A 12,084-nucleotide genomic window follows, 5' to 3' on the forward strand; every position below is an offset into this window, starting at 1 on the left:
GATTTTATTTTAGTTCAGTTGTATAAATTGTAACTTTTCATAAAACTGTGGCCTAAATGCCAGCAACTTTTAAGTTGGATGGGGGAGAAGAATCTGATTTCATTTAGGAAGAGTAACCACTATCTTTCCCTGACGTTCAACAGATGCAATGCAACACGTAGAGCTGCTGAAACAGGGTGCACAGTTCTAGCAAGAGGACAATGCTAAGACGTCATTATACCTCTCAGCACTTGGTCAAGGTTCACCCGCTATTTCTCCCTATCTTTCTAAAACATTAGAAACGGTTCCCGGACATCTGCCACATTCCAGGAACTTTTAATAAACCTTTGTGCACGATTTAAATTCCTAACCCCTGGCTATCTGGGCACAGTACGGAACATGGAAATCAGTAAAAATGATGGGTCCCTTGCAATCACACCAGGGGTCTGGGCTCAAGAGCGTCCTCAAACAAAGGCTGCGCGGCGTCCGCGGGCCCCCGGCAGAGCGGGCAGGTGAAGGACCGGGTCAGCCACTGGTTGATGCAGTCCAGGTGATACACATGCTTGCAGGGCAGAGGCCGGATGAGGTCCCCGGGCACCAAGTCCATCAGACAGACCGCGCACTCGGTGGTCTTCGTCTCGCATCCATCCCTTCCGTACACGTCTCGAGGTGGGCTCTGAATGAGGCGGATCCTTCGACGGAAGGTCAGCGGCGCTCCCGGCGGGGCTGCCCCCGCCCCGCGCCGCTCCGGACCCCGCGGTCCCCCCGCCCCCGGGCCGTCTCCGCCTCTGCGCTCTCGGAGGGGGGCCGGAAACCGAGCGACCGGCCGGTCGTCCCCGGTGCTGGAGCCGATGCAGTTCCCCATCTTTCAGGCCTGGGGGTGAGGTCCCTGTCCGCTGCTGACAGCCGGCTCTGCTGGACACCTCCTGGTTCCCAGGTCTGGAGAAGAAGGACTCAAGTTACTTCAGTTTCTCCTACCTGTGTCTCTAAACTGACAGGGAAAGAACTGTCGTCTGGACTCTAGCTAGACTGAAGAGCTATCAGCTCCATTCTGTTATTGTTTTAGTGGCTCAGTCTTCCAACTCCTTGCAACCCCATGAACTTTAGCCCCCAGGCTCCTCTGTCCTCCCGGCAAGAATACTGGAGTGGGTCGCCATGCCCTCTTCCAGGGGATCTTCCCCACCCAGGGATCAAACCAGGTTTCCCGCATTGCGGGCAGATTCTTTACCATCTGAGCCATCAGGAAAGTCCATGAATACTGGAGTAGGTAGCCTATCCCTTTTCCAGGGGATCTTCCCAACCCCGGAATTGAACCGCGGTCTCCTGCACTGCAGGCGGATTCTTTACCAGCTGAGCTACCAGGGAGTCTTGAATGCTTACCAGGATCCAAATCTATAGAGAAGATGACAAAGCCAGTTCTCTGCTGGGGTCACTGTCACCACGGAGTGTCTCTCTAGAAACTAAGCCCCTTTCAGATGGTGAGCTCTTATATGCAGCTTAACCCCATCATTGATATAACCTCATCAGGTATGGAACCCCTTGGGTCACATAATCTCATCATGCAGGTAATCCAGGGCAGCCACCTGAGTAACCCACCTGGATACCAGTCAGAACAAATCTAATCGACCCAACCTCTTTAATAAAGTATGTCCCCCAGGCACAGAACATGGCAATGATACAATTATGGAAAACTGGCATTTCCTGGAATTCTGCTCCTTCAGTCTGCCAGACAGAGTGGCCATCTCTGTTTTGTGAGTGGCCAGTGGCCTCACTGCTTTGTGAGGTTGTGTTGTCCTGATGCAGCTAGAGACTGTTACTAGTTCTTAGCAGCAGAACCATCCTACTCCTCATTCCCAAGACAACACCTAAGCTACCAGCATCCTCTCAAGCCAGGATGGCAAAAGGAGAAATGCTGGCGCTGTAAAAAGATACAGTTTTCAGGGCTCTGGAGCACCCCATGTCGTACTCTAAGTCTGAGAAAACCATCCGGCGTGGGTCTCTTCAGATCACACTTAGCTGCTGTACCTAAGGACCAGAATATTCTCCAAGCTTCAAAATACTGCAGAATCCTGAAATAAATTATCTAGTTGTATAATTGATCTTCCTGTAATGTCATTTTTCAACTCATTTATTTTCCAATAATATTAAAAAATTTGGCAATCATAGGACACAGGTTAAATAATAAATCATAAATTACCTTTGAAGAAAAATCAAGCTAGATCTTTTCATTTTCAGTTCAGTTCAGTTGCTCAGTCGTGTCCAACCTCACTCCAGCATGCCAGATTTCCCTGTCTATCACCAACTCCCAGAGTCCACCCAAACCCATGTCCACTGAGTCAGTGATGCCATCCAATCATCTCATCCTCTGTTGTCCCCTTCTTCTCCTGCCCTCAATCTTTCCCAGCATCAGGGTCTTTTCCAGTGAGTCAGCGCTTTGCATCAGGTGGCCAAAGTATTGGAGTTTCAGCTCCAACATAGATCCTTCCAATTGGATCTCCTCACAGTCCAAGGGACTCTCAAGAGTCTTCTCCAATACCATAGTTCAAAAGCATCAGTCAAATGCTCAGCTTTCTTTATAGTCCAACTCTCACATCCATACATGACCATTGGAAAAACCATAGCCTTAACTAGACAGACCTTTGTTGGCAAAGTAATGTCTCTGCTTTTGAATATGCTGTCTAGGTTGGTCATAACTTTCCTTCCAAGGAGTAAGCATCTTTTAGTTTCATGGCTGCAGTCACCATCTGCAGTGATTTTGGAGCCCCCCAAAATAAAGTCTGACACTGTTTCCACTGTTTCCCCATCTATTTCCCATGAAGTGATGGGACTGGATGCCATGATCTTCATTTTCTGAATGTTGAGCTTTAAGCCAACTATTTCACTCTTGTTGGGAGCCGGTGTGAGGACCTCCACCCATGGCAAAGGTCATGAGGAAGGAGGCTCGACATACGCAAAGGCGGGATCAAGTCTCAGGAGTCCCCCTGGAAATCCTCGAGCATCTACCCCCATAACCAGAGCCTGCCTACTTTACTACTTTGTGCTCTCACCTACACCTCTGACTTTACGGGGGGCTGTCCCCCACCACCTCTTTCGGAGAAGGAATTAACTTACAGCTCCAGTTAATAAAAACTCCTGGGCATGACAAGAGTGTTTTAACCTACAAACTCCTTTGAAGGTTCTCTAGCCTGCCTGACAGGCTTGTCCGGCCACAAGTGATTGCTCACAGCCTCCCAACCGTGAGAGGCACGAGATGCTTTAAACCTTCTAAAAACAGATTCCTTAGAAAAGTTAGAAAACCATTAGTATAAGTAGTGGGCTGATTAGAAATTGTATTGGTGAAGGGTTTTTCATTTGTTGAGCCAATGTTTGTTGCTAAGTCTCCACATCCCCTGCCCTTACACACATTAATGAATATATAGAAGAAATAAGTATTAACCTTTGATATTAATCACGTTGGACCATCACGTTAGACTTTAGGTTAAGTAAATTCTTTCCTTAACTAAAACCCACTACACCCTCACCCTATAGGAATGTAACTTTATCTGGTACCTTCGGAAGGTGGAGTCTTTTTTAAGAATAATCACCCCTGGAGAAATAAGTGTCCTGGTTGACTGACCGCTGTCATAAGGAGAGGGTCATAAATTGTCAGCAGGCCCCCTGGCCAGAAGATGATGTAATACCCCTAAGACCTCTGTATACATTTGTATGAAGCACCTGACTTTGATAAAAGTCAGGACTGCTGACCCCATGTGACTTTTGCATAACATCTCAGTGTATAAAAGTAGACCATGGAAAATAAAGAATTGGGATCAGTTTCTCGAAATACCGGTCTCCCCATGTCGCTCTCTCTCTCAAACTCTGGCCGAGTCTCCATCTGGAGCACGGAACCCACCAAGCTTACTAATTTTGCCTGGGCTTCTAAGATCTGACCGGGGAGGCCTCAGTGTCTCCTCTCCTTCGGGAGAACGGAAGGATGCCTGCAGCCTATGTAAGTGGTGCAAACTTCTTGTCTTGAAGTTTTATTGGTCTCCCGCGTAAACCAAGCTACTCAGCCTCTTTTCTCCACTGAATTTTCCTACTGAGCTATCCTCATTCTATTACTCTTTACATCTCTAATTAATATCTAATTGAAGCTATTGTATCCTGATCCTCGCCGATGCCGTCCCCGCTTCGAACTCCCTGGATAAGCCGGGGCTGGACCTCGGCACACTCTCCTCTCTCACTTTCATCAAGGGATTCTTTAGTTCTTCTTCACTTTCTGCCATAAGGGTGGTGTCATCTGCATATCTGAGGTTATTGGTATTTCTCCCGGCAATCTTGATTCCAGCTTGTGCTTCATCCAGCCTAGCATTTCTCATGATGTACTCTGCATAGAAGTTAAATAAGCAGGGTGACAATATACAGCCTTGACGTACTCCTTTTGCTATTTGGAACCAGTCTGTTGTTCCATGGCCAGTTCTAACTGTTGCTTCCTGACCTGTATATAGGTTTCTCAAGAGGCAGGTCAGGTGGTCTGGTATTCCCATCTCTTTCAGAATTTTCCACAGTTGATTGTGATCCACACAGTCAAAGGCTTTGGCATAGTCAATAAAGCAGAAATAGATGTTTTTCTGGAATTCTCCTGCTTTTTTGATGATCCAGCGGATGTTGGCAATTTGAGTTCTGGTTCCTCTGTCTTTTCTAAAATCGGCTTGAACATCTGGAAGTTCACGGTTCACGTATTGCTGAAGCCTGGCTTGGAGAATTTGAAGCATTACTTTTACTAGAGTGTGAGATGAGTGCAATTGTGCGGTAGTTTGAGCATTCTTTGGCATTGCCTTTCTTTGGCATTGGAATGAAAACTGACCTTTTCCAGTCCTGTGACCACTGCTGAATTTTCCCAATTTGCTGGCATATTGAATGCAGCACTTTCACAGCATCATCTTTCAGGATTTGAAATAGCTTAACTGGAATTCCATCACTTCCACTAGCTTTATTTGTAGTGATGCTTTCCAAGGCCCACTTGACTTCACATTCCAGGATGTCTAGCTCTAGGTGAGAGACCACACCATCATGATTATCTGGGTCATTAAGCTCTTTTTTGTACAGTTCTTCTGTGTATTCTTGCCATCTCTTCTTAATATCTTCTGCTTCTGTTAGGTCCATATCATTTCTGTCCTTTATCGAGCCCATGTTTGCGTGAAATGTTCCCTTGGTATTTCTAATTTTCTTGAAGAGATCTCTAGTCTTTACCATTCTATTGTTTTCCTATATTTCTTTGCATTGATCACTAAGGAAGGCTTTCTTATCTCTTCTTGCTATTCTTTGGAACTCTGCATTCAAATGGGTATATCTTTCCTTTTCTCCTTTGCTTTTCACTTCCCTTCTTTTCACAGCTATTTGTAAGGCCTCCTCAGACAGCCATTTTGCTTTTTTGCATTTCTTTTCCATGGGGATGGTCTTGATTCCTGTCACCTGTACAATGTCACGAACCTCATTCCATAGTTCATCAGGCACTCTGTCTGTCAGATCTAGTTCCTTAAATCTATTTCTCACTTCCACTGTATAGTCATAAGGGATTTGATTTAAGTCATACCTGAATGGGCTAGTGGTTTTCTCCACTGTCTTCAATTTCAGTCTGAATTTGGCAATAAGGAGTTCATGATCTGAGCCACAGTCAACTCCCGGTCTTGTTTTTGCTGACTGTATAGAGCTTCTCCATCTTTCGCTGCAAAGAATATAATCGATCTTATTTCAGTGTTGACCATCTGGTGATGACCATGTGTAGAGTCTTCTCTTGTGTTGTTGGAAGAGGGTGTTTGCTATGACCATTGTGTTCTCTTGGCAGAACTCTATTAGCCTTTGCCCTGCTTCATTCTGTACTCCAAGGCCGAATTTGCCTGTTACTCCAGGTGTTCCTTGACTTCCTACTTTTGCATTCCAGTCCCCTCTAATGAAAAGGACATCTTTTTGGGGTGTTAGTTCTAGAAGACCTTGTAGGTCTTCATAGAACTGTTCAACTTCAGCTTCTTCAGCATTATTGGTCGGGGCATAGACTTGGATTACCATGATATTGAATTGTTTGCCTTGGAAATGAACAGAGATCATTTTGTCGTTTTTGAGATTCCATCCAAGTACTGCATTTTGGACTTTCTTGTTCACCATGATGGCTACTCCATTTCTTCTCTGGGATTCCTGCCCACAGTATTAGATATATTGGTCATCTGAGTTAAATTCACCCATTTAGTCCATCTTAGTTCGCTGATTCCTAGAATGTCGATGTTCACTCTTGTCATCTCCTGTTTGACCACTTCCAATTTGCCTTGATTCATTGACCTGACATTCCAGGTTCCTATGCAATATTGCTCTTTACAGCATCGAACCTTGCTTCTATTACCAGTCCCATCCACAACTGGGTGTTGTTTTTGTTTTGGCTCCATCCCTTCATTCTTTCTGGAGTTATTTCCCCACTGATCTCCAGTAGCATATTGGGCATCTACTGACCTGGGGAGTTCATCTTTCAGTGTCCTATCTTTTTGCCTTTTCATACTGTTCATGGGTTTCTCAAGGCAAGAATACTGAAGTGGTTTGCCATTCCCTTCTCCAGTGGACCACATTCTGTCAGACCTCTCCACCAAGACCTGTCCATCTTGGGTGGCCCTACATGGCATGGCTTAGTTTCATTCAGTTAGACAAGGCTGTCGTCCATGTGATCAGATTGGCTAGTTGTCTGTGATTGTGGTTTCAGTGTGTCTGCCCTCTGATGCCCTCTCACAGTACCTACCATCTTACTTGGGTTTCTCTTACCTTGGATGTGGGGTATCTCTTCACGGCTGCTCCAGCAAAGTGCAGCTGCTGCTCCTTACCTGGGACATAGGGTAGCTCCTCTCAGCCATGGCCCCTGACCTCAGGCATGGGGTACCTCCTCTCGGCCACTCTTGTGCGCTGTCGCAGCTGCCTGTGCTTGCTAGCTTGCTAGCGGTTTTCATTTTAGATACAGATATTTGATTCCAGGCAGATCATTTTATAAAACCCTGTAGGGTGTATTGTATTCATAGCAACCATTTCGTGTCATCTATGCTCAACAAACATGGTTCGCTTTTACGTTCCTGTGTCTTTACAGCCTGACTTAAGCTGTAGCATTCGTGAGGCAAATGATTTTTTTTTTTCCTAGAAATTAATATATAAGCCAGAAGACTCTGAACAAGGCCCATGCCATTTAGGAAGAATTAGCCTGAAATATAGGAAGGACATATTTTCAACTACTTTGGAGTTTAAGGGCTAGTTTAAAAGGGAAAATTTAAGGAAACAAAAATACCCTCTAGACTTGATTCTGAAGGAAAACATTTGTGGAGCTGGGGAATAAAATAATAAACACACAGTAGTGAAATTAGTAAAATTTTATTTCAGCAGTTGGAAATAGGACTAAAGTTTTACAGTTTCTTTCCCCCATGGTGTCAGAACTTGGGTAAAGTGTCAGTGGTGAACAGAACCGCTGTGCCCGGGAGCTGAGGGCAGGCTGGCGGTGGGGCTGTGGGGCAGAGGTGGGGGTGCTGGCCTGGGCAGGGCAGCAGGACTGGGTTCTGGGCCCAGAGTCATGACAGGTCCAGAGGTTCTCCGTCAAAGGCATGTGGAAACCACTGAGTGAATTAATGATATAACTGCATTTGGTTTTGTGAATGAGATTTTCCCTTTGGAATGGAGTGAATTATTTCAGTTCAGTTCAGTCACTCAGTCATGTCCGACTCTTTGCAACCTCATGGACTGCAGCACACCAGGCTTCTCTGTCCATCACCAACTCCCTGAGCATGCTCAAACTCATGTCCATTGAGTTGGTAATGCCATCCAACCATCTCATCCTCTATCATCCCCTTCTCCTCCCGCCTTCAATCTTTCCCAGCATCAGGGTCTTTTCAAATGAGTCAGCTCTTCACAGCAGGTGGCCAAAGTATTGGAGTTTCAGCTTCAGCATCAGTCCTTCCAATGAATATTCAGGACTGATTTCCTTTGGGATTGATTTCCTTGCAGTCCAAGGGACTCTCAAGTCTTTTCCAACACCACAGTTCAAAATCATCAATTCTTTGGTGCTCAGCTTTCTTTGTAGTCCAAATCTCACATCCATACGTGACCACTGGAAAAACCATAGCTTTGACTATATGACCTTTGTTGGAAGAGTAATGTCTCTGCTTTTTAATATGCTGTCTAGGTTGGTCATAGCTTTTCTTCCAAGGAGCAAACGTCTTTTAATTTCATGGCTTCAGTCACCATCTGCAGTGATTTTGGAGCCCAGAAAAATAAAGTCTGACACTGTTTCCACTGTTTCCCCATCTATTTGCCATAAAATGATGGGACCAGATGCCATAATCTTCGTTTTCTGAATATTGAGTTTTAAGCCAGCTTTTTCACTCTCTTTAATTTTCATCAAGAGGCTCTTTAGTTCTTCACTTTTTGCCATAAGGGTGGTGTTATCTGCATATCTGAGGTTATTGATATTTCTCCCAGCAATCTTGATTCCAGCTTGTGCTTCATCCAGCCCAGCATTTTTCATGATGTACTCTGCATATAAGTTAAATAAGCAGGGTGACAATATACAGCCTTGACATACTCCTTTCCCAATTTGGAACCAGTCTGTTGCTCCATGCCCAGTTCTAACTGTTGCTTCCTGACCTGCATACAGGTTTCTTTCTTTCTTTTTTTTTTTTGCATACAGGTTTCTCCGGAGGCAAGTCAGATGGTCTGGTATTCCCATCTCTTGAAGAATTTTCCACAGTTTATTGTGATCCATACAGTCAAAGGCTTTGGTGTAGTCAATAAAGCAGAAGTAGATGTTTTTCTGGAACTCTCTTGCTTTTTCAATGATCCAACGGATGTTGGCAATTTGACGTCTGGTTCCTCTGCCTTTTCTAAGTCCAGCTTCAATTCTAAATCCACCTAAATCTGGAAGTTCTTGGTTCACATATTGTTGAAGCCTCGCTTGGAGAATTTTGAGCATTACTTTGCTAGTTTGTGAGATGAGTTTAATTAAATGTGAATTAATTCAACAGGGTATTATTGTATTTTAAGAAACACATGACAGACAATATTAGGGAGGCAACGGATGGACGAGAAAGAGGAAAGTAGAACCGACAAAGTGATTTTTTATCTGATGTTACTGACCATGAATGAGGCAGTGCTAGGCATTGCTGTGGGTGCTGGGTATAAAGTGGTGGAAAAGTTGTAGTTTTTAGCCTTTGATGTATTTAAAATCTAAATAAACTGCTATTAAACCACAAATTACATTAGTATGTTAGCCTAAAGTACAACGTTTTCAAAGAGAACTAAATTCTTCATCTGGTTAGGCTTTGGCCAGCGTAGCGAAGCCTGTCTGGGGATGCGTTACCTGGAGCGTGTCAGTGCCTGGTCAGAGCAGTGCTGTGTGGCGGGGGCGACCGGGAGGGTGGGGGTGGGGAGCCTCCTCCCCAGGGGAGGGGTTCTGCACCTGGGCTGCTGCCCTGCCCCTGGTGACCGCTGAGGCCACCGGGTGGAAGACCAGAGGGGCGGGTCCCCTTGCTGATCTCGTGGCCTGTGTCCACTCAGGCGATCAATCACAAACAGGGCCCATCAAGTTCCCACCCTCCCTGCAGCCCTCAAGCTCCTCCCCCATCTCCCTCCTCGCCCACTCCCTAGATGCAGCCCACCCCCCCACTCCCTCCAATCCTTCTAGAAGTTCTTTTATCTGCCTTTAGTCTTCTAGGGTTTGGGGATTGGGGACTGCTTAGAGTTCAAGCATCCCCACACCCCGCTGTCTTCCTTGGTCTTCTCTGCCCCTCAGAGAACTGGCCAGAGAGCCTTGTACTGACCCCACGAGGAGGGCTGGGAGGGGCTTGCAGCCTGGTTGTGTCCCATCCCAGGACACATACAGTGTAAACAGGACCAGGCTGCCTGCTCTTTAACAGTGTCAGGACCACCCCCTTCACCCCACCAGCCACAGGGACACATGCAGCCCCTTCTCCACTGCATCCATTCAGGTTTCAATAAGCAGCCTCCTCTGGCTATAGGGCCCCCTGCGGTCCGAGGAAACCCCTTGGCAGGGGTTGAAGGCCAAGGTCCTTTCTCTCTCATCCAGCACCTCAGAATGTGTGGAGCCGGGACACCCCCAGTTGCCCATCTCTGCTGTGATGAGAGGAGACAGAGCACAGTACTGGAGCACAAAGGGGTGGCCAGAAGCCACTTACAGGCTTGGAGCCTGGATCAGACCTCAGAGCCCAGTAGCCCTGTTTCCCAGCCCAAGCTCGCTCTGACCCACAGCTCAGAGGTGTGGGGGAGCAAGTTTGAAGAGATGGAAGTGGAAAAGGAAATCATAGTTTAATTATGTGGCAACAATAGGAGCCCAAGTCAGGGAGACAGTTAATGAGGAGCTGCGAGGTCAGCGTGTCTGAGGAGAGTGGGGCCAGGACAGTCAGAGCAAGAGTGGGCAGAGCATCCATGGCAGGAGTTCACTCACAGCAGAGGCTTGGTGACATCACCACTGCAGATGTGAAGGCAGAGCTTGGCCTGTCCAGAAGGGAAGGTCTTTATTTATGAAATAATTGCCTGGTGGCACAGTAACCATAATTCCCCACGACAACCTCCAGTGAAGTAGCAACGTTTCTCTGTCCTGCAAATGTGACCTCAGAGGAAGAGTCCAAACTAGCAAAATTTCACACTGCGAGAGAGATGCCCAGGGTGTGGGTCTGGGTTCTGACCCCGGGGTCTGGGTTCTCTCTTATCCTCCTACTTACTTATGAATGAGGACTCTCACTTACAGTGTGCCTGCAAAGGGAGACACTGTTTAGTTATTAAAGTGTGCTGCTTGAGGATGAATATCTTTTATCTAGAATATGCCTCAGCTGCTTCAAGGCAAGTGCTCAGTGCGGGTGTCATCTGGACCAAGACTTTTAAAACTAAGCAGAGAACAATACTACCTTTCCCATTTGGAGGGGCCACATGGCTATGTGAACTGGGCTTGGAGAATGAAAAGAACACTGTAGAGGATTAAGGAGCTAGGATTGGGTGGGAGAATTAGGGCAAATGAAAAATTTTGCCCATCCTTTCCTGGATATGCTGTTCATCAGGGACTAGAAGCATCTTCAGTGTCTCCAATTCACAGGTAGGTCAGTCCCTCTCTTATACCCACTGCTGCCAAGCAACACGTGGGTTTCATTAGCAAAGGGAACTGAAAGACAGAAAAACCGATCTGTGGGTTCCATGTTTATAGACTTTGAGTTCCCAGTGTTTTACTGGACAGTGGATGACCATCACACCCACAAGGGGAATTTGTACTTATGTATATGCTTGTGTCACAGGAACGAGGTATGTTGAAAGATGTATTTTCAATTCCCAGGAGTGACCAGTTAAGGCTGATCTTGCCTTAGAGAGCTCAGATGAGAAGAGCAGGAGTCAGGAGTGCTTCTTAGGAAGCATCGTCTCTTTTGGTTGGTGTGTTCTCTTCCTAACATGTCCTTTTTCCCCAGGGCCTGCTAATCTCTCTCCTGTATCTTGCCTCACACATCTGCTCAGTCACTCATGGCCTTCCCTGAGCCCTCATCCATCTCAAGATACACTCTTTTCATAAGGAATTCTTAGTGGCCATTTCTGAGCAGAATGATTTATCTGCAGAAGTCTAAGTTTTCCTCTGCTTTGGGCAAGTTGGAGTTCATTTGCTGATTCAAACTAGGCTGTATTCATATTTTGATAGTTTGGCAAGCTTTGTTGTTAGTCGCCAAGTTGTGTCAAGACTCTTTGGGACCCCATGGACTGCAGCATGCCAGGTTTCCCTGCCCCTCGCCATCTCCTGGAGTTGGCCCAAGTTCACGTCCATTGAATCGGTAAGCTACCCCCTGCCTAAAGCTATTCTCATCCACAACCAGGAGGTGGGCTTTTCACTCAGCTTTAAACAGGACTTTACACTACATTACTTTTTATGCATGTGAAGAGATGAATATGGTTTTCCTCTTTCCATGTCACTGATGACTGATTAATGCATTTTATTTGACATGTAAATTAACTTTCCTACTTGACCAATTTTTCATGTAACTTCACATACTGTTTTATATTCTGTAGTTTTATTGTGCGCACACACATACAGACATACATGAACACGTGCAC

General features: G+C 46.0%; 1 protein-coding gene across 1 annotated transcript; it reads right to left on the bottom strand.

Moving 5' to 3' along the window:
• Positions 1-412: 412 nt before the first annotated feature.
• Positions 413-844, bottom strand: LOC107132181 (RING finger protein 11-like). The gene has a single exon (XM_059889980.1). The coding sequence runs from the start codon at positions 842-844 to the stop codon at positions 413-415; it is 432 nt and encodes a 143-aa protein (XP_059745963.1).
• Positions 845-12,084: the final 11,240 nt, after the last annotated feature.

This window comes from Bos taurus, chromosome 1, assembly GCF_002263795.3.
Source record: "Bos taurus isolate L1 Dominette 01449 registration number 42190680 breed Hereford chromosome 1, ARS-UCD2.0, whole genome shotgun sequence".
NCBI lineage: Eukaryota > Metazoa > Chordata > Mammalia > Artiodactyla > Bovidae > Bos > Bos taurus.

Coding starts and splice junctions, on each gene's coding strand:
- LOC107132181 (XM_059889980.1), bottom strand. CDS start 844: ATGGGGAACTGCATCGGCTCCAGCACCGGGGACGACCGGCCGGTCGCT.